The sequence below is a fragment of the Stegastes partitus genome, unplaced genomic scaffold (genome assembly GCF_000690725.1).
Source record: "Stegastes partitus isolate 25-593 unplaced genomic scaffold, Stegastes_partitus-1.0.2 Scaffold923, whole genome shotgun sequence".
In the NCBI taxonomy this organism is placed as follows: Eukaryota; Metazoa; Chordata; class Actinopteri; family Pomacentridae; genus Stegastes; species Stegastes partitus.
The window spans coordinates 57576-82545 of NW_007578654.1; the positions used below are offsets into that span (position 1 = coordinate 57576).

At 44.6% G+C, this 24970-nt stretch overlaps 1 protein-coding gene across 1 annotated transcript; it reads right to left on the reverse strand.

Moving 5' to 3' along the window:
- Nucleotides 1-48: 48 nt before the first annotated feature.
- Nucleotides 49-22718, reverse strand: mib2 (MIB E3 ubiquitin protein ligase 2). The gene is made up of 17 exons (XM_008293919.1): nucleotides 22300-22718; nucleotides 21536-21642; nucleotides 20270-20464; nucleotides 19459-19601; nucleotides 18974-19081; nucleotides 18070-18174; nucleotides 17287-17449; nucleotides 16525-16658; nucleotides 15487-15635; nucleotides 14812-14968; nucleotides 13795-13949; nucleotides 7631-7757; nucleotides 7205-7465; nucleotides 4595-4773; nucleotides 4193-4386; nucleotides 3263-3328; nucleotides 49-2809 (listed from the first exon to the last, which is right to left on the reverse strand). The coding sequence occupies exons 1-17, from the start codon at nucleotides 22350-22352 to the stop codon at nucleotides 2568-2570; spliced, it is 2538 nt and encodes an 845-aa protein (XP_008292141.1). The 5' UTR covers nucleotides 22353-22718; the 3' UTR covers nucleotides 49-2567.
- Between the last annotated feature and the right edge of the window lie 2252 nt (nucleotides 22719-24970).

The following is a 24970-nucleotide window of genomic DNA, read 5'->3' on the forward strand; positions in this document are numbered from 1 at the left end:
ATCAACCTCAGAACACGGTGGAAAAACAATAAGCACAGCACAGCGCCGTGTAGTCCTTAGAAAACAGTTCCATATTTATTGCAAAATATTTTTGTACAGAATACAACTGAAAAAACATCAACAGAGGAGGAATGGACAGTAAGGCCAACATCAGAACTCCAAGAGCTGAACTGTACAAACACCAATAGTAACATTTTCTGCTTTAATAGTATTTTTATACATAAATTGTTTCCCGCCCTCACAGCCGCCTCCTGAACAGGGGGAGGAGAAAAAAACAACATCTTCGCTATTTCTCTAAAATATTATTGCCTTTGCCTGTAAAGCCGTCAACTGACAACACCAACGGACAATCCTTTAAATGCTGAGATTTCTGTAAGAAACGTGTCCCTTGATTAATAATATCTCACAAAATATAAATATATATATATGTGTGTGTGTGTGTGTACGTACGTGTGTGTGTGCATATATATATTTATACACACACACACACACACACGCACCTGTAAAAAGCTCCAAACCATACGGGACTGATGATATTTTGGAAGTGTGTAGCATCACCTTTCGTTGAGAACATGAGGAGTTTCAAAGCACTACTGCTAACGTCAGACAGCTAACACCATTAGCTCGATTGCTATAACTTCTGATTCTGAACTAAAGGAAATATAAAGTTTGCTTTTAGTTTACTTCACACTGCTGGAATAATTGAACCCTCTCGTGAGCTGGGAGGGCTTTAGCATAGTGCGTCTAGGTAATTTCGGGCGTGCATGCCCATGCACAGCCTCATGCGATTTGGCACTGATGTAAAAGTTCCTTCCTCGAAGTAAACCTTGCGGTGGGTTTCTCCAGCTCCTTCTCTTACATCTTTTTTTTTCTTTACACATAAAAAAAGGCAGAGCGAGACAGGATACAGTTCCCCCCCCAAACATTCAAATGTACATCTTCAACATTGGCTCTCCCAAACTTTGGGATCTAATGAAGACAAAAAGAAAAACAACTCCTGTCTCTGGAAGTTTAGTATAGAAAATAAAAATTAAATTAAGAATAAAATAGATACAATTTTTTTTCATATGCATAAGCCCTTCAAGAAAACACACCGAAACATAAGAAAGAATGAAGATGATGTACAATCCAGAACTCCAGAGGACAGCGGGAGGAGTTTCTTCTGAAATGACTCGACTGGGAAGGTAGACGTGGGACTACAGACGATGCAACACAGCCACGTCGTGTTTTTGCCTTTCTGAATTCTATATCCTACAATACATGTGGTTGGGAGGTGACACGACATGAACATCCACCTCGGAGGTGAGGATCTGCAGCTCATTGGGGTCTTCAGACACACACAGACCAAAGCGATTCTATCTGTTGACAGATGACGTGAAGCTTCTGGTGCTTCTGGGAACTTCGGTGGATTTTAGGAGAAAATGACAGTTTTTGCAGAATTCATTTCATTAATGAGACGGAAATCTTGAAGGTCAATAAAGTGAAACGAGTATTTCCACTGAAACTCCACGACTTTCAGTGACCCTCTACTAAACCTAACGGACACACGGCTGCTCTGTGGTGGTGTGTGTGTGGTTCTTTAACCCTTTGTGGATATCCCAAGTGCTTTCAATGATTTGATACCCTGAGTAGAGGACGTAGGCTTGGGGTGAACTTCAGTAGAAACTAAATACTTTTTGCCAAGCAAACACCAAATTATAAAGGACATTACTAAGTAATACCATCTTTCACACATAAATAAAACTCTGTACTCTGAGGTACATCAAAAACCACAAATGTAACCAGAGAGAAATAAAACGACGACGACGAACCACCCATGACGACACAGTCATTTTCAGCTTTACAATATGCATATATTCATGCATATATAGTGTGTATTTCCCCTTGCATACAGACACGTGGTTGGGGACTATATAGAGAGCCTTTAGTTATACCAACTCCCTCTGCAAAGACTAACACTGATTATTAAGAGATTGATACAAATGAGAGCAAACAGAATTCACAGGACAGGCTGAGGAGCAAGAAGACGAGAACTGATTTCTGTGCAGCCTTGTAAACAGAGGAGGCTAGAAAGCCAGAGAGGATGATGGGTAACAGACATCCACTTAAAGCAGCAAAGATAGGACAGATTACAAGAGGTGGAGGCTATGTGGGCGGCCGGGTGGAGGTGAGGGGACCTTCGTCTCCCAGTTTACCAATCAGAGCATTCAAAGTGGGAGCGTAACCTCCCAGCTCCGTCAGACTACGGTCGGGCTCGGCTAAGTGTCAGTTCTGGTGCTGAAACAAAATCAAAGTGATCGACATGTTCTCGCCTGCACTGCTCGAGAGGGAAACTACCTAAAATGTAACAGTGAACTCTCAGCGACGTAACACAGCATTTCTCTAGTAAAGCAACCGATGGGCTGAGTGGATGTTCAATCACGGATGGTCGGTGTGAGATGGTGCGACAGCCTGATATAGGTCACCGGGGTTGTCCAGTGCAGTAGCTGCCCCCCTCCTGTGCCCACGGTAAGTTCTCTGCAGCACCCTCCGGCTTTCTCTTTGGGTGGTTCAGAGCTGAGAGGAGCTCAGACGAACAGCTGGATCCGCTCGCGGATGGTCTGCCGGCAGATCGGGCAGGTCTTGAGTGCAGCGCTGCAGTCGATGCAGGAGGCGTGTCCGCACTGGAAGACCAGCTTGATGTGGTTGTCGATGCAGATGGGGCAGGTGATTCGCTCCTCCATCTGGCGGTAGCGAGACTGCAGCTGCTCCAGCAAGTTGTGCTGTTCCGAGTTCTCGGTGCCAGGGCTGCAGTCCACCTCGGTTTGGTCTGCGGAGGGAGGTCATCAGCACCAAGTCAGTGTTATGCAAACATGAGCCGCTTCACTGTGCTGCTCATTCAAAGGTAATAAGGCTGTACGTGGATATAGCACGAGTCAAGGTGTCTGGGGATTACCACCAACACATGACAACAGTAAACATCAGGGCAGCAACACACGGGCAGCAACATTTTAAGATTGGCTTTAAAGATGCACACAGTAAATAATTAAAATAGTGAATAGAAATCATAAAGACAAACCAGCTTTCTCTATTAAAAAAAACACAACAAAAACCCCAAAGGTAAAAGCTTCAGTCATTGTTCTGCTGATCTTTATCACTGAATAAAAGCAACACACCAGAAAGCTGTCGGCTCCAACAGGAGTACATACAGAAGCCCTGCAGAACATGTTCCATTAGATCCTTGTTTATTTACACATCCCAGAGAGAAGAGGATTGTTCTTACCTTGCCTAATTTTCTTGGTGATTGTGACCTGGCATTTGATGCACTTCTTCATGCGATGGGCACATTCTGTTCAGGTGAGATCAGTGGAGGTCAGAGAAGATAAACAAGGACAAAACAAATACACAACAATACAGCTGGAGTATAAATCCCATGTTAGTGACATCTTTACCTTCTGAACCCTAAACGACCGCTAACTTGCAGGTTCTCTTTAAAACATCACCTTTTTTTATTTTTTTTAATTCATCAGATCTGATCTAGAATTCATCATCGTACAGAGACGGTACTGGTGAAGGTCACTAATGATGTCCTTATAGCTTCAGACAGTGGACTAGTTTCTATCCTGGTTCTACTGGATCTCAGTGCTGCATCTGGTCCAGTGGATCACAGCATGTGATTACAGAGACTGGAATGTTTAACTGGGCTTAAAGGAACTTCACTAAACCTGTTAACATCATATTTATCAGACAGATTCCAGTTTGTTCATGTTAATGATGGTTCTTCCACCCACAGCAGCGTTAGTTATGGAGTTCCACTGGGTTCTGTATTAGGACCTATATTGTTTACCTTGTAGATGCTCCCCTTAGGTAATATTATTAGGAAGCACTGCATAAATTCCCACTGTTATGCAGACGACACCCAGCTATATTTATCTATTAAGCCAAATGAAACCAATCAGTTGGACTTAAAAGCCTGGATGATGTGTAGCTTTCTTCATTTAAATCCAGACAAACTGAGGTTATTGTATTTGGCCCTAAACACCTCAGAAACACACTGTCCAACCAGATAGCTGCTCTAGATGGCATCGCCTTGGCCTCCGGTTCTACTGTAAAGAACCTTATCAGTTCCTAACAGTGAGGTCCTTTGCTGCCGTTGACTCCACACCTCCACCCTCCCTTCAAACCATCACAGCCTCATTCGACCTCCACCCACCTTCACAGGCCACACTGTGCTGGCAGGGGCAGAAGAGAACCAGCAGAGCCAGCTCGGAGCAGATGAGGCATTCGCTGGGCCCGGGCGGCGTGGGAAGAACCAGGTTGGTCATGGTGTTGGGCGTTGTGTGGACCCGCCGCAGGCTGGCACTGCTCAAGCCCTGACCACATGTGATGGCCTGCAGTCGCTGCAACCTGCCGGACGACACACAGCTGTAACAAACATCCGATACGACTTCCACACACCAACACTTACTCCTCAGTGAATGACTTCTGCTCATCTGTAAACTCCCGGTTCATTTACACAAAGGCAAACAGAACAATGTAAATATAGCAGGTTGACCAGTGTAAAGGGTTTAACAGCTTTATCCAGTGGATTTATAGTATTTTCACAGACAGCTACCTGTGCTTCTCCGAAAAGCTTTTGATGACCTGCAGCATGGCGCCGTCTGCCACCAGGTCCAGAGGGCTCTTGCCCTTGTGGTTGGCGTAGTTGATGTCAGCCCCTTCCTGCGCTAGAAAACAGGCGATGGCTGTGCCGACATTCAGCTCGGTGCTCCCCAGAAGACCCGAAGAGTTCAGCTACGGGTACATGTAAGGAGAGAGGTCGTCTTAGGTACAACAAACATGAATCTTTGGCTATTCTACAAACACAGTCTCAGTGACGCTCAAACGGTGGAAGCTGAGAACACTTTACAGACTTAGTGAAGGACACGGTTGAATTTGAGCCAGGCAGAGGTAATTGAAGTAAATCCATAGCAATCCAGCTAAGGCTGATACATAAACCCACATCTAATCAGCACAGAGGAACTCCCCGAATAACTCATCTGCTGACTGTGGCCAAAACAGCCCTGAGCACATAAGTCTAGCCACCTTCATGGCTCTGTGTGTGTGTGTGTGTGTGTGTGTGTGTGTGTGTGTTGGCTTGGCAGGTGTCCAGGAGGCTGAGCGTAGCTGCAGTGTTTGCGGTCATGTAGACTGGAAAGGACGTTCTTCATTGGTGCAGTGATACCAAGAGCAGGTGATGGAGCAGCTTTTAGAGGGCTTGTAAAGACGAGCTGCACAAAGAGACGAGTCGAGGCTCATAACGAGAAATATTAAAGTAGTCCGTGTGATTTAAAGGCTCTATGAAAAGCATGAAAGGACATCAGTGACACCTGGTGAGCAGTTCCTTCGGTGGGTGTTCAAAGCTGCTTCAATCAATACCTTCTCTGATAACGAGGTAGATGATAACATGAGAGGCGTCGCTCATAGAGATCAATCCACTGGGAACCTCTACGTTTTCCCTCAGCTTCACAGAGCTTTGTCTCTGAGCTGCAGTTTTACTTTTCTCATACAGTTTCACCCCCCATGCTCTTCAGCATTGTTCAACAGCAAGATGCAGATGTTTTCAGCTCTGATAAACTAATAGACACAGGGAGCTGCTATCTGGTGAACTTGTGAAGCAGATTGCAGGAAATAAAAACAGATAAAACAAGAGAGACAAACTGGACTTATATTGGATGTACTACAAAGTAAGATGAATGGGTCAGTTTGGTGTGTGGAGCTCAAAGCCAGAGGTTTGAAAGTGGATTTGTTTTAATGGGGATACAGCTGAAGGAAAACGTGACGTCTGCAAATCTGTTGAGCTGTATGTTAGTAAAGTAACGCCACGAAATAAAGCTTACAGCAGGCAGACTGGATGGTACCAGTCTTTCTTTCTTTCCTTATTAATTAATAACACTGCTATTGTGATTTAAAAAAATATATTCTTTAAAGGAGGATAAAGGGTACTGGATATGTTGCATTTGGCACCAGTCTTTCTTTCTTGCCTTATTACTAATAACACTGCTATTGTCGTAGTGATACTTGATGACTTCTTTTAGATTCCTTGGATTCATGAAGCGTCTCTTATCCAAACATTTATCATCATGGTTAAGGTATCCTCTGGATGTTAACACCGTACTCCTACATCTATCAAAGACATCTTAGTTAGAGCTTCATCTTCACATCCCAGCTCTTTCCTCTCTGCCTTTTACTGGAACATCACTTCCAGTCCCTTGCCGGTACTTTCTTATAAAAGCCACAGTCTGAGATTAAACTGTATACAACTTGTTTTTTAATCTAATCTTTATTTTTCTCCAAAAGCCCCCCACACCCTGTAGAGCTTTATATTATATATGATGCTATAGCTTTATAGCATCAGTTCGCTGCTCTCCTACCTGACGACCTTGTCCTTAGTTAACCTGCTCTCTTGGCCTGTTTGTACGATAAACTTAAGTCCCTTTTCCTCAGTTGACACCATCTTTAAATCTGTGACACTTCGCTCACTCCCTTCGCCTACTCTTACCTTTCATCCTGGCGTTTACCTGGTAAAGCCAATTAATTCTCTTACCCCACATGAACTCTCAAGACTACACGCAAATACCCTCACATTCATTCCCCCTCGTGTTGTTTACCACTCCGTCCTTAGCCCTTATTATGTTCTTCGTCAGTCTCTATTTACTATGAGCCTGTGTTTACCTCCTTAAGATCCGTCTGCCCGGCTTCAGAGTAAATTCACTATGCTTGGGTATCCATTTACCTGCTTATTCAGTCTATATTTACTTTTCTTTGAATGCTTTTCAATCCCCCTTTAAACCTCTCTTCAGGCCTTTTCTTATGCTCTCGCCAGTTTTTATTTAGCCATTATTTCCTCGTATCGTTTGTAATTTGAGTTCAACAAGAATTCAGCAGTAATCCACAGCTTTAGTCCAATTAGAATAGAATAGAATAGAATAGAATAGAATAGAATAGAATAGAACCTTATTGATCCCTTTGGTGGAAACCTTAGGGAAATCGCTGAAACTATAACTGAATTATAACTCCTGAAGTAAACATCCCACAGGTAACAGTTTTCCAAATATAAATAAACAAATGAAGACACATCCTCATCCACATTATGAGCAGAATAATGACTAGAACCGATGTTCCAACAACTGACTTTAACTGAGAAATATCTAACGAGTTTCCCATCCCGCCACCGTCCTCTCACCCTGCAGTAGAGCGACGTGGACGAACAGCCCTCGCTGCTCTCCTCGGTGCTGCTGGTTCCCACGGCCGGGCTGAGCACCACGTTGGCCAGCTGCGGGCGGAGCAGAGCCACGTGCATGGCCGTGTCGCCGTCCTCGTCCTCCATGTTGACGTCGGCGCCCTCGGCCACCAGCAGCTGCACCAGGTCGGTGTGGCCCTGCATCACGGCCAGCTGCAGCGGCGTCTGGTTGCGGTTGTTGCGGATGTTGATGTCGCAGCGCCCCTGTGGTAGTTAAGGTAGGAGAGGAAAAAAAAAAACATTCCTCTATTAAGAAACAGAAAACTTACAGCTATGACTAAATGTTAACTCGTGCTAACTCGTACTATATTGCAGCAGTAAAGAAAAGAGAAAAGAAAACCGTTTTAAAGGATTTGCTTGTCGGCTCACCTCCTTGATGAGGATCTCAGCAACATCTCTGTGGTTGTTCAGAGCAGCCAGATGCAATGCGGAGAAGCCGTCCTCCTTTTTAACGTCCACCAGCTGCCGTGCTCGGCCGAGGATCTTCTCCGTGGCCCTGCCATCAGGACAAACGACACAAGGCTCCATTAGTCACAGCACTAGTCAGGGCTCACAGCTCAGTGAGTTGAACCAGAGCTTTTCAACCATCCATCCTTCATCTCTACACCTTAATCCTCATTAGGGTGGTAGGAGGCGGAGTCTATCCCAGCTGACTCAGGGTGAAGGCAGGTTCACCTGGACAGGTAACCAGTCTATCACAGGGCTACACTTAGAGACAGACAACCAAGCACACTCACATTCACACCTACGGACAATTTACAATCACCAATTAACCTCAGCATGTTTCTGGACTGTGGGAGGAAGCCGGAGAACCCGGAGAGAACCCACGCTGCACAGGGAGAACATGGAGACTCAGGAAGATCCCGGGTGTCCTCACCGGGACGCGAACCGGCGACCTTCTAGCTGTGAGGTGACAGTGCTAAACACTGAACCACTTTGCAGGCTTTTTAACCAAATCAAACAGACCGCTGCTGAACATTATCAGAAAAAAACACCTTTACACACCTGTTTTTGATATGCTTTTCCTTGTCAGTGTTTACCTTCATAATGACTAATTTCAACTCTATAAGCTTGTTGTTACATACATGAACCTGAACTGTGACAGTGCATCTACACTCCTGCAGACTGCACAACATGCACAACCTTAAACCTCCCACAATAGGAAGCTGATATTATCCAGTGTCTTAGTACTTGACATGAACTGGGACACAGACGCAGCTGTTGCAGAGCTGTTAACAAGCCATCCTGACAAGAAAGCTCACCAGAGAAACCACAAACGCCTCAATCAGCACCTCTCAGCTCAACACCCGAGGACGTCGGTGCTCGATTCTTTCAAGGTCACCAACTGTAACCATCCTCTGTGGCAATCGCCTACTTGTGCGAGATTGGAGCGTGTTGTCTCGAACGTGACGGTTCACAAAAGAGAAGTTCAGTTGCGGTCGGGCCACACTCGGTGAAGGGAGGTTATTGGAGCTCCTTGTGTTTCAGGCGGCGGGCTGATGCTGCAGTATGAGGCCGTGCTGTAAAGTCACCCTCTGCTCTGGAGCTGAGTCTGCTTTATGACGTGTGAAATTGAAGATGACAGCCTTAGTGAGCACTCAGGAAGCTGGCATGTCACCACGGAGGCTTCACTGTGATGTGAACCAAACTTTCTATGGATCGTAGCTTCATATTAATGTTGCCTCCACTGAAGCTGCACACGTAGACGGACGCTGGTTTTTGTTCTGCGAATAGAAACCTGTCAAAGTGACGCAGACGAGGCGCAGCAACACGACCGGATGACACGTCATAACCGACACAGCAGCAAATAGCTCATCATACGGAGTTCATGCAATAATGAACATTTGTGCAATCTACAGCACAGGTCACTGACAGAAGGGTTTTCCTAATAATTAGAATTATTGTTTTACTTTTGTATTGATTTGCATTTCATTCTGTGCTCATACTAATCCTCTGCGCTGCATTTAAACAAACCAGTAGATAGTAAACTGCATACTAGAGGAGGATAGATGTACTGTATGCATAATACAAAACACCTTAAATGATCCATAAACTTAAAACAAAACTTAAGCTCTTCCAACACAAATGATTGGCTTTAAATCCTGCTTTCTTTGCTCTAGAAATTTACTGTTGCATTATGTTTGTTTTGGGGTAATGAGGACGGTTTCACTGCAGCTTTAATTAAGATAACTAACATATTACAACATTTACAAGCTCGTTAGCAGCAGTCTGCTAATATATTTTAAAAGCACTGCTGGAGAGCGAAGACTCTAAAAGCACCTGCTCAGCTACATGTGCAGCCACACGTAGCTGGGATGGTTTAAAGTGTTAGAGGTCATTGGTACCTGCAATGCAGCGCTGACTGTCTGCATGTGTGTGTGGTTGAGGTACTTATTGAGGGTCGTACAGTTCCTGCATTTGAGTAGGCTCTGGTCTGAAGCAGTCTGGATGTTAGCTGTGTCACCAGTGTGCCTCCAATATTCTGCGTTATTTCCATAATCGTTACTCCTGTGTGTGTTCATGAATATTCAGGTCTGAGCTGGTGTTTGTACAAACATGCCTCCGAAGCCGACAGCCAGAGGGCCCGTCAGGCACACTGATGCACTCTAAAGTCAGCGTTTGGCTATTTCTGGAAGTTTTCACCCTCTGATAGTAGGAGGAGGATATTAGTTCTTACATTCCTAATTAAAAGAAAATATGTTGATTCCAAGTATAAGTAGCGCTGTGAGTGAAATCCAGCTGCGCCACACAATTCACACAATACTGTTAAAAAGGAGGAGGATTTACAGGACACGAAGAACTGCTGAGGAACAAATGGGATCTGGTGGGAAAAAAAGAGGTGGAACTGCAGGAGAGAGTGACTAATCAAGCCAAGGAGTCTCTCTTTTCTAATAAATATCATCCGCTGAGCTCTTCTATCAAGCTGCGACCTCCAGTAGAAACCTGGCTCTGTGCCTCGTCTCTCTTCTTTCCCAGGGCTGTTTGTGAACTTGGCCTTTAGCCCCTTTTTTCCATTTGCTCACAATAAATAAATACGCTAATAAACAAAGCATTCTTGTATTTCTGTCACACAAAAAAAACAACAGAGGGTCACAGCTGCTCCCAGGAACTCCTTAAGGACGGTCTTTACTGCTGAAGCAGGCAAACTGACCATTAAATGACCATATGGAGGACAAATCCTGACTGGCTGCAACCATAACTATGACAATATATATACTTTTTCTGAGTGGAATCTGTCTTTACTCACTCCAAAATGTAAAGCTAGCCTTAACCTAACGCCTCAGGACCCACAAACGGTGTCCTACAGTTTGCATTTGAGCAGTAAGCGGAGTGAGTGAGTGTGTCGTGGACCTGCTGGTGAACTGGTGAACCGAGGAGATCCTGAACACTGTAAATCCTGCGTCTCCACTCCTGGTGCAGCTGATGTCAGGCTAAATGAACGGTGGGGAAAGGCAGCCCGAACTCCCAGAACTGCACATATGACGCTTGCCAGAACGGATCGGACATTCGTTCTGTTTCTGACTGTCTACTGCGGTTCAGGCTGCTGTTCTTTTTCCTCTCTTATTTCCAGCTATTGCAGGCCAGCTATTTTTTTTTTCTTTCTCTGCTTGGATGACATTTATCCACATATTGATGCACAGGGTCTGTATGAAATGAGATGGGAGGGGCCGAGCTGTTGGCGCAATAAGGAAATGTGGGTCACCGGGAGGCACGTTCTGGAGAATTCAGAATTCGGCACAGCTACCGTAAATCACTCAGCCTGTAAAATCTTCGGGGTCTTGGAATACACATTTCCAGGATATCGCCCGTGACGTTACATAAGATACGCATTAAAAGAAGCGGCATTGTTTCAGGGAGGAAATCTTGTCGTGATGGCGGTGTTTATCACGCTTCCTTTCTTTCATTCACGGCACCTCTTAAAAAAAAAAAAAAAAGAGGCCAGGGACAACTTTCCATGACAGGGTTTTGTTGTAATTTGGGAAGGAAAGTTCATATGAGGTTGTAAAAGCCCCGAAGCAATGAAACAGCAACGTGGTCGGGCAAACTGGACGGACGGAAACATTTACTCTTTAGAGGTCACTTAGACGTAGAAGGAAACTTTCTATCTTACTCATCTTGTACTCATGTTTTGGCGCGGTGAGCCACCTCAGTCCAAGACAATTCAGTGTAGAGTGTCACCGAACAACAGAAGGATTTCTGCATAAAAAGGTGGTTTGTTTTCCAGCAATGAATCAAATGCACTGCGGAACATAATGCTGAAGATATGACAGATGGCATCAAAGCTGGTCAGTTGCAGCGATGCACATGTTCGATATGAGAAAGCATCTGATGTTGGACAATGTAGATGGTCTTTGCATGTTATGGACAAACAGGAAGCTGATTGAGAGCAGTGGGAAGCTGAGTCATTATAGTTAATCTATATAGCACTTATAGGCTTTTTAAATTGATTTATATATAATAACATGCACAATGGTGGTATTAATGACAGGGAGCATGACCATTCACTTTCCCTGCACTCTCTCGACACTTCCAGGCTATTCGGTGTGTGTGTGGGAGCTGATGATGCAACATGGACAGAGGAGGACACTGGCACACTAAAACCGGAACCAGACATAACAGTTGGGTTAAGCCTGGATGAAACCTCCTCATTGTGAGAACATGAAGTTATCTACTACATTTTAACTGCCAGAACCACATCGAGGCTCAGCTTGTGATTAAGAACCTTCAGACAGAAGACAGCGGAGCCTTTGTGACGGGTGTCGGCGATGCAGCTGTGACGTTTGGCCTCAAGCGCCTCAGTGTGGAGGAAAGAAAAATCGGCCGAGTTGATCTTTCACGAGCTACCTGGAGCCTTTTTTGGAAGGATTAATATCGCTGCGTTATGCCGGGCTTTCCTTGGAGAGACACACTGATTGCTCTCGTTTGGAATTCTCATTAACTCATGAATCCCAACTCTGCCTGAAGGAGACACTGAATGTAAGTCTGGGAAAATCTGGAGAAGCAGTGTGTCTATATGAGGAGACAGGATGTAAAAGTAAATGTTGCATTTCTGCCTCGTATTGACTGCCAGGCTGCTGACAGCAGCAGAAGCTGTGTGGGAGACGAGCTCTCTATCTGTAACGGATAGCGCCAAGAGATGACCTTTGAATCCTCATTTGAAGCCACAGGAAAGATTCCCACACGCACACACACATCCATAACCATCATTTCTACCGCTCATATTAAACATATGCATTTAAACTGCCAGGACAGCTGAGCAGACTGACAGGAATGAAGTGACGCTCGGGACAGAGAGGGCGAACTGTTGTGCAGCAGGATTTAGATGGTGCTTGATGGCAACCTAGATTTGGCGACTGAACACCCAGAAACTACAGCTTGTGTCACCCTGACAGCACTCCAAACCACCGCGTAGCTTCATTAGGCTTTTTAACCCAATCTGTTAATACAGTCGTGACTCGATAATCCAACACTAAATGTAAAACCTTCTTCTATGTCGGATATCAAGGCTGTCGGATTGTCCAGACGGAGGTCCAGATACAAGGAGGGCTTGATGCTGGAAGGCTCATTAGTTGTTCATTATTGTTCATAGTTGTTAGAATAACTAGTAGGGCTGGTCCCAATAGCACTTTCTGCTCTCTGGATGTTCAGGAACAATAAACAATGAATATCTGAATATTCTGTGGCGGTCGGGGGACACTTCGACCCCGGGGCAGCGCTCTGACGGGGTGGAAGTGTCCAGAACACACAGGCAGTACTTGGCTGCTGATGCTAGTTTAGTTAGCGCTCACACTTCTGTTTCCTCCATCGGTGGCGGCGGGGGAGTGGCAGATACGCTCCACCGTTACCATCCATGTTTACTTCCATAAACACTGAGCACGCTCGCTGCGTGTGACGTCGTCGTGTCCTCTTGTGCGCATGCGGGACACTTTTGGCTCGTATGAAGTTCACACAGCAGATCACATACAAGTCGCATTGAACTGGAAACGTGAAGGAAGTCACAAAGAAATCCTCATTGAGCATCAAGTCCTGCAGTGTGAACGTAGCCAATCTGTGGGATTGTTCAGTCAGATAATACGCCGTCATCCTGATTGGTGACATTAAATGTCATGTCGGAGTCACAATCCAAGGCTGTCGCTATGTTAAGGCTGTTTTTATGGGTTCTGTTTGTTTTTCCTAAAAACCTGTCAGATAGCAGGTTTAGGATTGTTAAGGGTCGGATCATTGAGTCACGACTGTACTATTATTATCAACCATTACTAATTATAGTAAGTAACGTTTTTATATGTTCTTTATCTCAAAGTGACAACTGCTGACTGGTTGAGTCACTGGCTGGTCAGGAGTAGAAGATGCAGCTCCTCGTAATCCACAAAATGTTCACACAGAGAAAACCTGCAGCTGCTAAAAATACACCGACTTCCCCCAAACATACAGCGTCCATTCATTTTTTACCACTAAGTTTGGGAGCAGCTTCTCTACGTGACCCGTGAGTAAAACATTGAAGCTTTGGATGTGTTTCTATCATCTCCACTCACAGTTTGTTTCCTTTGAGGGCCGCGTGGTGCAGCAGGTTGAAGCCTCTGTGGTTCTGCTGGGTGAAGTCAATGTTGGGCACCACGACCAGGATCTCGATGATATTTCGGAAATCTTTAGCGATGGCGTCGTGGAGTGGCGTGTCCCCGTACGAATCCTGAAAAAGAGAGGGTAGAGGTGGGAAGTGAGTGGTCGTGTAACGTAGAAGAGCATCATCATCTGCTGAATGTCTGCTAATATCCTCCAGACATCTTGTAAACATCTCGTCTGTAAAATGACTTTGTTCACTAGAACTTGTCGTATGTGGTCTTAATCCTTTTTTTCCTCTTTAGGTGAAGGAAAAAAACAGCAGACGCACCAACAGACTAAATGCAAATGTGCCAAACAACAAACAAACTCCAGGCTGGCGTGTTTTTAGCTGAGTAACTACACTATTCAAGCAGAAGAAATGAGTTAGTTAGTGAATTCTGGGCCTGGTTGCGGGCACGTTAATCATCTGAAAAATCCCCTAAAAGAAAAAGTGCCTTAATGAGGCTGAGGGCTGACATGAAGCAGGGTCACAGTCAAATGCCATAAATGTTTGAAATTGTGTGTGTTCACAGCCGCTTGAAAGGGCGACGCGTGAGTCGATTATGACATGTGTATCGTAAACGACTGACGTTGGCGATGCAGATCTGGACGCTCAGTCTGTAAACACACCTGAGTGACTGTGCCAGGGCCGTATGATAAGGGTTTGAAGCCAGTTACTCAATTATAATTAAATAAAACAACATATATTTCGAACAAAACAGTAATAAGTGTGGATACATGGATGCACAAGCAGTTCAAAAACGGTGTATATGCAGCTGCTGTGAAGACCTCATCAATCCAGTTGACAAAGTTAAAACAAAATCTAAGCAGCAATGAGAGCAAATGACCCAGAACAAAGCACACCAAAACCTTGGGCTGGGATTTGTCTGACAACAAATTTGAGTGGCTGGCTGGGGTGCAGGACGAAGCTACAAGCTAACCACGCTCACCTGGAGATTGATGTCAGCCGAGTGTTCGGTCAGCACCCGCACCAGGTCGGTGAAGCCCTTGTTGACGGCGATGTGGAGCGCCGTGCACATGGAGTTGTTCAGGAGGTTAACGTTTGCCCCCTTGCTCAACAGCAGCCGTGCAATCTCTGCCTGATTGCTAAATCAGAGAAACAGAAACAGAAAAAGGCTTTAGAATTAATCATCAGTGTTTTTTAATTAAACTTGTCCAAACTGTGTTGTGAATTCTATCGATTCAAATCAGAATATAAAACACTAACAAGTTTTTTTGCAACCTTAAACAACTATTCTGTTCAAGTCTGTTGGCACATGAAGCCACTGGTTCTAAGCAGTAGCAGTGAAACAGTTATTTATAACAAGTTTTATTCCTTGAAGAGATTTTATCCGATGCAGACTTCCTGAGCGCATGCTAATGTGATGAGGGGAGGAGACGCGGCTGCCTCATTAAGCAACACTTTAATGCAATCACTTCTGTGAACAGGATTATCACATTACGTGGAAGGGCACGAGCTGGAGCTCTGCTGTACATCTGTCAGTCACAAGATTTTCCATCAAGTGTAAAGCTGCACCGGTTGTGGACTCGAGCGCTACGTGTGTCTTCTTCTTCTTCTTCTTCTTTGTATAGGTTATAGTGTCTATAAATGTGTGTGTCCTCACCCAAAGGCCGTGTAGTGTAACGCTGCGTCTCCGTCTTCATCCTTCACTTCGATGGAGCTGTTGGCCTGCAGCAGGGCCTTCACCACCTCCATGTGGCCCTGATGAGCAGCAACCTGCAGTGCAGTCTTGCCCTGGTTTTTGATATCCACCTGCCAGGAGGAGAAACACTGAAGATTCATCTGATGTGATGGTAGCCCGGACACGAACAGAGCTGAAACTAGCCGGAAATAATCTGCACATGAACAGCGCCCGTGTACATGACACGCTCGGTGCGCATAATCCCAGTAAGTAGTGTCGTCACTGCAGATGTCAGCAAAACTACGAGTAAACACTGATTACTAAACTCACAAGTTGACAAGTTATTAGTTTTAATTGTAGGAAAGAAATACATCATAAAACATGAGACACTATGCACTACTACACTTTAATTTGAGTAGTTTAAAGGTTTAACCCTTTGACTCTAAGCATTTTCTGGGCTGTTTTTCGTCACATTTTCTCTTATTGTGGACTAGTTTTTAATAAATTCCTGCACCACTATGGCAACAGCACAACCACAACTAGACATAGAAAGATCTCTAAGCTGCCTTTTGTGCAGTATGATCAAGTTATAACGCCACAAATCATGAAAAAAGGGGGAAAAAAAGGTTAAAAAAGCTGTTCACTCTACTGACAATAGATATTTCACAACTTTCATTTAAATTTTTTTTCCATATTTGTTGTGCAGCTTAAATGAAAAGTTTTTGTCACAAGCAGAGACGCTGATGGTTTCTCAGTTGCACCACAGAATCCAGTAAAGCAGTCGGTTTATATGATTCTTAAACAAATTCAATAAGAGAAACCATCCCGTGTTTTGTGCTCTGTTGTGTCGAGTTAACAACTTTTATCAGGCGGACTGGCAAATGCCGGCGTATAGCGTTATCTCATCTGGCTCAGGAAGTCTGGCCCTTAAAATCCCCACCCCCAGTCCTGAGGCTCTGGTGGAAGGAGCTTTTGGAACAGGCTGTGGACTGCAGCAAAGAGAAGAAGTGCTGCACTAACCTTGTCAGGATACTTCTGCACCAGCTCCCGCACTTTGTTGGCACTGCCTTGTGCTGCCTCGATGACTAGCCGGCTGGGATTGTCCTGCTCTGTGGACTGAGACAGCAGCTTCTCCAACACTGAGATGACAGTACCTGGACGGAGACGGTCAGACGGAGGAGGAGGAGGAGGAGGAGTGGTGTTGGAGAGGGCAAGGTGTGGAGAGGGGGCAGACAAGAGATAAAAGAATTCAGTTAGCTTTTTCAGTCCGATGGTAGCACCGCGTAAGCCTTGCAGAGCGACAAAAAAGCCCGTCAAAGTCACAGCTTTGTCAGACCTGAAGTGAACAAAACCACAGGAATGAGTCAAAATGTCCCTGCATGCAGTGGAACCTGATCACACACACACACAAACACACACACACTCACACACACATCACTCTGTTGTCGACCTCCCGTCCACTGAGGTGAACACAGAGTAGATTTTGTCGTGATTAGCAGACTGCTGAGAATATCTGACATGACGACAAGTGTCTACTGTGCTGTCAACATGCGGGATCATGACACGCTACAGAGAGAAACGCTTCAAGAAACGGGCGCGCTGCCCGCGCTCGGCTGGAAAAAGACGGGTCATGGATGCAGCAGCCTGCATGAAAAAGCATGCACAGCAGACACAGAGCTGGAATGAGGGCAGGCGGGGAGACGAATGAGTGAATGCATGCAGGAGATAAAGCCGGAGCTGCAGCGTTAGCGATGAGCCCCTTCGTCCCGGCAGAGGCCTTACTTCCAGATTCGTTGGGGTTCTCTGCTGTCATGAGGTTGGCATCCACCTCTACGGGCTGGGCCGAGAGGCACGCCGGGTTGAACGTCCACGTCTGACCTCCGAACGCCACCCGTAGGTCGCCATCCGCATATACTTTCAACACCTTCCCGACCTGGCCGAGCACCTGCAGGAAAAGCAAGAGGTCAGGCGTACGTGGCACAGATAGGTACGAAATGAACAGATTATTGCCAATTATTCTACAGGATCAACATCTGTCCCTGTTTAGTGCTCGGATAACAACCGGGCCACAGTCAAGGTAACTTGGTTAGTTCCTGATGTACGCCAAATCTTTACGAAGTAGGTCGGTCCTAATTTAGAAGGACGTCTGCCAAATCAAGGCTTTACTTTAGCGAGTGACACAGTTAGCATCACAGACAGAAAGACGGCCAGAATACAGAAGTGGGACAAAGTCGGAAGTTAGTAAGTAAGCCTCAAGTTCTGGTAAAGAATCCTGAGTGAAGTGTCACATTCAGTCCAGCATCAAGACCAACAAATCCCACGTCTGAAGCCTCAGTGCTGCATTGTGTGTGTGTTATTATGCACCCTTGACCCAAATAAACATAATTTAAAATGTTGTTTCTCCCCTCTAACAGTTAGTGTGGTGCAGTCACTGTCATTCCTAAAGTCCAGTCTGTTGTCAAGTCATAGTGACGTTACAGAGTTACAGACGAGCACATGAAGCGTTCATAACTAACAAACACCCCGCAGAGTCAGAGTTAGCATTAACAGGCTAAATGATCATACAGGAGTCATGCTGTCTGTCCACTCTCCATGGCCAGCCTGGAGTCTCTTCACACTCTCCATGTCCTCCAGGACTCTTACTAGTTCGCCGACTCCAAAAGTGTTCACCTGGGAGACATCAGGCCAAATGACAAACTATGAACAGAGCTGTAAAATCACACTGATACAAAAAATAGCATAACGAGAGTATATTTAACGAAGTCATGCAAAATTTCATACTAGAAATATCAGCTAAAGGTTCTTGCAGTACTTAGAGGTGGGTCGAAATTTTGCGTTTCTTAATTTAGGTTCTTAATCTTCATATCCAACGCTTGTCATTTCTACAGGGACGGGAAAATGACTGAGCAGGAATTATCGTGGCTTTAATTGCTCGAGTAAATAGAGCATCACATTCTACATGTTAGCAGGAATCATGATTGCAAGATGAGCTTAATATCGAAACGCAGGTAAAAACCTTCATATATTAGAACTTGTTCTGACCACCCACTCATCCCATATGGTCAGAGGATCCCTGCCAGTTTACCCAAAATGCACTTTTCAAGCTTTTCTCTGGTGAGTTAACAGTAAACGGACAAGACATCCAGTCCACAAAAGCTTGTTTCTGTTACTCTACGTTCCCATGACAATGATGCTCAAAGGGAAAAAATAGTGCCGAGCAAAAACTACACTCTGGTTGTAGATTGGGACACTTGAAGTGAAATTGATCAAATGGGTTTTTCAGCTCCTGTGCTAATTAGGTTATAAGGGCAACACTAATAAAATGTTCTCTCACTCCTATGTACACCCTTATGTAAAACATTCATCGCATAAAGGTAAAATCTTGCATGACTTCTATCAGAGTTGGTGGATCCTATATGGAACGACCCCCTTGTGTAAAACCCTCTGTAGGAAACCTGTAACTCGGTACCTTGGTGAGCGCGCCGGGATGGAAGGTCCAGCGGATGTTGTTGCTGTACTGGACTCTGACATCTCCCCGGTCAGTAATTCTATGAACAGTCCCGATCCGGCAAATGTACTGCGAACACAAATAGAGCGTTTCACCCTGGGTCTCCTTCTGCATGGCTGTGACCTTAATGTTCCCTTCAGCAGCTGTGATTCGAGGGTTGGATGTTCTGTTTCCTTTCACTCTGTCGCAACATCCATCTGAGCCACTTACATAAATGCCCAGTATGCCAGGTTTTATGGAGGCACATGCGTTTCGACTGCGAGGCCGTGTTTCTCTAAAACATGAGGAGAACACATGCGTACGGCACAAACTGGCTGGAAGACACTGAGGAAGTACACTTTGTACTTTACATTCTATAAGAACTCAGCGGGGAGTTACGTAAAGCTGTCTATTGTTAACCGGGATTGTGTTATTCTTCGTTTTGGCAGAAGGAACGGTATTCATACCTCTGCCATTTTGGGGTTCCACCCTCCGTGGCCCTCCTGCATCTGTCGCAGGATGTCCACCTCCAAGAGACACTTGACCTTGTCGCCCTGCTGGAAGGAGTGGCCATCGGCGCTCTCCTGGCGCTGCAGCTCTGCGTGCTCTCCTGGATGGACAGGCGTCAGCATCAACACACAAACCAATGCCAGCTTTTCAAGTTACCAACTCTAGTTTGGTTTAAAGTCAGTATGCTTGCTTATACTTCCTACTCGCATCACATATATCATTTTTTGATGAACCCTCTGAACCCCAAAGCTTGACGGTGGGTTTGAAAGGCATCTTATCTTTAAAAATTACTAAAACTATACAATTTGTCAGAACAAGAAACTTCAGAAACAAGAAGAATCCTGGGATTACTTAAACTTATCATGTGTGACTTTTGGTTTCACTAGACAATTGATTAATGATCATTGATCAAATCTAAGCTTAAAACTGTGACCGTCTCATTTACAAATTTGCCAAAAAAAAATAAAAAATTGCACCAGATTCGGCTGGAAACTAAAAATGCACAACTGAGGAGCTTTGAGCGACTCTTTACTTCTATCCAGTGCTGTGCTGTTTCCACAGAGGTGCAGGACTTTATGTTGGGGTGAAAATTAGCCCACAGTGAGGACAAATGTGGCAGGAACAAAAAAAGTCTTGGAGTTCAGAGGGTTATCTTATTCCTGCATCACACCAAAATGATCTGTACACACTCCTAAGGCTGCATTTTTGTGCTTTTTGTAACAAATAACAATAACAAATAACTTCAAAACAGTAATATGTGTGACTTACCGAGTTTCGGTAGGTGGTCTTTGTAGTAGAAGCCTCCCTGGCCGTCTGACACATACTTAAGGTCTACTTTGCCCTTGTGGCCCATTCGGTAGACATTGGTTGTGCCATTAGACCAGGTGACACTGGCCACGCTGCGACCAGACTCTGTGTCCCAACCACGAATGTCCACTACCTTCCCAACCTTACCTTCCCCACCTACACACACATGAATGCACGCAGAGGAAATACGCAAAGAGACAACAATGCATCAGTTTGTAGGCAGACAACAGTAGCTGAAGGAAAATCAGCCCGTTAAAAACAGGAAAAACATTGGACAGATGTCAGGGGAAAAAAATCAGAGAAGTTGTGTAACACATAAGGTGACAGACAGAAACATTTTCCCTGTAGGGACAGAAGCTGCCAAGTGTCAGAATCATTCATTCCACTTTCTACAGTCGCCGTTTCTCTGAGAACCAAACACCAGACAAAACCCTCTGTTGACTTTAGAAACATTAAAGGGCAAAATAAGAATCACCCACAAACAATAAGCATTTCCTGGTCACATTGTTAGCACACATCCTGTATTTCAAGAAGGTTTCAGGTCAATATGTCACGTTGTTTGATATGAAGACATTAAAGCAGTTTCAGTACCTAACCACACCAACTGAACCGGTGACCCGTAAGAACACATAGTGGGGATTCTGAGCATGCTTAAATGCTCCTGTACGCACTTACCGCATACACAGCTTAAGCCTGATGAGAGACTTAACCTAACCCCTGATTGCAAAGACACCAAAAGGACATTTTGACTCATTCGCTCTAGAAAAGGGAGCATTTCTATTGTCATGGTAGAGACCCCACATCAGCAGTTAAGATTAAAACTACGTCCAACGTTAGCCAGTGTAGGCTGTTGGTATCTGAAATAAAGAATACTTTTCAAAACAGAGGAAACTCATGAAGACACAGTTCACTGCATCGTCCATAACATAGACTACACGTGGAGGGGCTTCTCAGTTTGTGCCACTACACTGGGATGGAAAAAGAAAAACAAGGACTCAATAAAGACACACATACAGGCACAAGCAGCCAGACACATCTGTGGGACAGACTCTGATGACTCACTGGCAATATAAGTGCACACAGACCAACCCAACGTTTTGCAGGTTAATGAGATGTGAGGATGGTGAAACACTTTGAAGAGGCACAGCTCCGAGCTTAAGAAGGCAGGGGGCTTGCTGAGCTGGCAGCGCCCGGTTATGAACAGTCCTCCCCACACACTCCACTCACCGTCTTGGTTGCCCCAGTCCCAGTCCGGTCCACGAACCACTTTAACACCCTGGAAGATTCCTTTGAGGATGATCCGTGGGAGGTTCTGCCTCGGTGCCAAACTCACTCTGTGATGAGAGCATGGAGACGTAGCTGAACAAACTGCTCCGTGGACCACGTAAAACAAGGTTCAGTTGTGCTGTACAGTCCTTAACACATGGCCTTCTCCTTTATAAAACCCCAATAAAAGCATCTCTGCCCTCATTATACATTCAGTAATGTGTGGAGAAAAAAAAGGTCGTGTCAAGGCAAGCAATGCCCCAAAAGCCAGAATGAACACAGAAAATACCAATATCTAAATATGCTTTAAACATGTTTAGGAAGTTTGGAGTTTAAAACCAGAATTGTTCACGTTAGTCTTTTTCCCTTTTATTAGGGCAGAAGTTTATGTTGATATCCTGTATATGTGCATCCTTCTGGGTGTAGTGATGGAAAATGACAAATAACATAGTGGCCCTCTGAACTGGATCTACTGGTTGCTCACAGTATGGCTATCACACCTTAATGACCAAAACCCTTGAGCTCAGCTTCGACTACATCAAGCCATTAGCGCTGAATCAAGACTATTCTGTTTTAGCTCTTCAAGTGGTTGAGAAACGAGTCACGTATCGTTTGTTGTCAACAGATAAACTCAAAAACCAAAAACCTACATCACAACAACACCGACCAACACCATTCACTGCACACCAAGAGTCAGACAGTCACGTCTTCAGAACCAGACGTACCTTATGGTAAAGATTTGATCCGATCTTGGTGCAAAGGAGCTCCCTATTCCCATATTTCTCGACGAGATCAAACCCCAGCTTCCATTTCAACCAAACAGCTTTTTGAATAGAAAATCAAAATAAAATCCAAACGACGGAACAGAACAAAACGTTGTCCTCACGGAGACGTTGCTGTCTTCACATGTCTCTCTAGCGGTGGGGTTTAGCTGAAAGTTAGCCTTGGCTAACTTCATCCCAGTTTCCAGCCAGGTTTTTTTTAGGTTCCTTGGCACTAGAGCAGGAAACGGCTCTACGTTTGGCTGTGAACGCCAACTGACGGGAAATGTGGGACTGAGCTTGGAAGGTACGTGCTGGGAATGGTGTGTGTGTCTGAGCTTTAAGCCTAATCCTAGACAGCAGCAGTCAGAAAGCAGGTCACCTCAGGGCAAATCACAGAGCGTGCACATGCTAGCACACCAGTATGTATGTAGCTAAGTATTTATGTGCACATACGTATAGCTTCAGTACAGAGCAGTGGGTCTCAAACTTTATGAGCCACGACCCCTAAGATAACATAAGTTTGTGTTCGTGACCCCCAATTTGAATTTTTAATATCTCATGAGTAATAACTTTGTTGTTGATGCGTTAATGCGTTAAAAATGAACGTGTTAATTCCACAGATTCATCTCTTTACATTAACACGTTGATTTTCTTTTGACTAAATGAATGAATTGAATTTATTTCAAACAAATGAAAGGGGAAAAAAATATAAAAACAAAAGAAAATAATTTAAAAAATAGCAAAAAAGAATAATAATATCACATAATCAAATCATAATATCAACAAGTTTAAAAAAAAGGAGTGGGAAGAAGTTTACACTTTTAATTCTGACAGCCCTGATACACATTTATTTGATAAATGTAGGCTTTACTTCTTTATTTGTTTTTTTTTACAATGACCTGGCGACCCCCTGAAGTTATCTTGGGACCCCCATGAGGGTCCCGACCCCCAGTTTGAGAACCAGTGGTACAGAGTACAGAGAAGTTCAGACTATCTGGGTTCACTGCACTGCTAACAGGCCGGTCGATGAGAGTAAAGCTGGTTCATTAAGAGGAAAGCCAGTTCCTACAACTCAACTAAAGATCACTTCAAGAGTAGAGGAGATATAAATATACAGACGGACGTCCTTTTTTCATGACATGACCTCAGTGTTTGTTTCTCAGAGCAGCTACTCTTTCAAGGGATCAAGATTTCTAATCCTGCTTGACCAAATGTCACCTCTGCACACCTATTGACACACAGGCTGGATTAGCAGAAAGCCAAAACATAACTTTAACCTTTAAAATAAAACAGTAGTGGAATGCACAACATGGTCAAAGAGGCATCTGTCAGAAAACACAGCGACACGAGGAATCTTTGTAGGAACAGCAGGTGTGAGCTTTCACCTGAGAAACACCGTCCCTGTTTAAAGCATCAGCCCTCTCTGCATCTACTGTACTTTTAATGTGGTAACTTTACAGCAGCACAAACACAGGACAAAGTCTGTAGTTTGTTAGGCAGATACTGTGATACCGATCTGGCTTGTGCCAAATAAGTCAAGATTTAATTTAAGATTCACTTTCTGATGGATTTAAAACACCTCATGAGATATCATGAAAAGCACGACACGTGTTACACAAGGAAGTTGAATCTGTAAAACCTGTGACACAACAGTTTAAACACTATATTATTATGTATATTCTGTAATTCTCAGTTCTAACTTGGTATCAATTAAGCATCTAAGCATCATCTCTTAAAAACTTTGCTTTTTTTCCTACCAAAGCCCTTGTTCCAATACATTTGTGAAGGGAGTAGAAATAAGAAATAAACGTGCAAATGTACATTTTAGCCAAGAAATGAGTCGAGGAATTCTAACTCGCCTGCTAGAGCAGAAACGTAGTCGCTCAGTAATGTCTACAGGAGAAAAACTGTGCAGGAGGGTAACAGGGACGCTCTGAACGTGGCTTAAACGCGACCGCAGGGGGCAGAACGGAGGAGGTCAGGTGGAACGGTGCGGCTTGATGTGCAAAGGAAGGATTAGACGCTGACTTGACCTAATAGGTTGGCTGAAATTGCGTGTGCCTTGTTTGTGTGTTGAAGAGCCGATTAACCAACTGCATACCAGCCCTCCTCTTGTAAACATATGGCGCACACATATGCCGCCCCGAGAGTGTGTCGGCATGCACACGTCTCGCTGTTTACATGCAGGTTTGAGCAAAACACACTGTAAAGGTCTCTTCTCTTAATTCTGTCCTTCACAATACAGTTACATCAGCCACACACAGATCTGCAGCCACGCACGGCTGATTACTGCACCGTGACTTCCTCCACTTCCGATACCTGTTATCTATTACACGTCTTCTAGGAATATGCTACCATGCTAATCCGCACATCTGAGAATGGTAGCATGCTAATCCAGTTAAATCTGATGTAATTACAATGGAACACTCGTGTACAGTACATCCGGCTCAGGTCTCACACCGTGTCCGTGTTGCTGCCGCCGCTACTCGAGTGTCAGCAGCTGTGCACAGCGTCGATCGCTTCCCATTGTCCCCTCAGGACAACGCTCAAGTTGTTTTTTTTTTGTCAGCCATAAACTACAAATAGCTCAAGCCTACTTAAGTTGCCTCTAAAGCCTCACACATGTTTGGCC

Bases quoted from the DNA above. Each gene is read 5' to 3' on its own strand.
- mib2 (XM_008293919.1), bottom strand. From the start codon at position 22,352: ATGGGAATAGGGAGCTCCTTTGCACCAAGATCGGATCAAATCTTTACC. The intron at 21,643-22,299 runs GTACGTCTGGTT...CTCTCATCACAG, and splicing joins GATCAAATCTTTACCATAAG to AGTGAGTTTGGCACCGAGGC. The intron at 20,465-21,535 runs GTGAGTGGAGTG...ATGTGTGTGTAG, and splicing joins GGACTGGGGCAACCAAGACG to GTGGGGAAGGTAAGGTTGGG.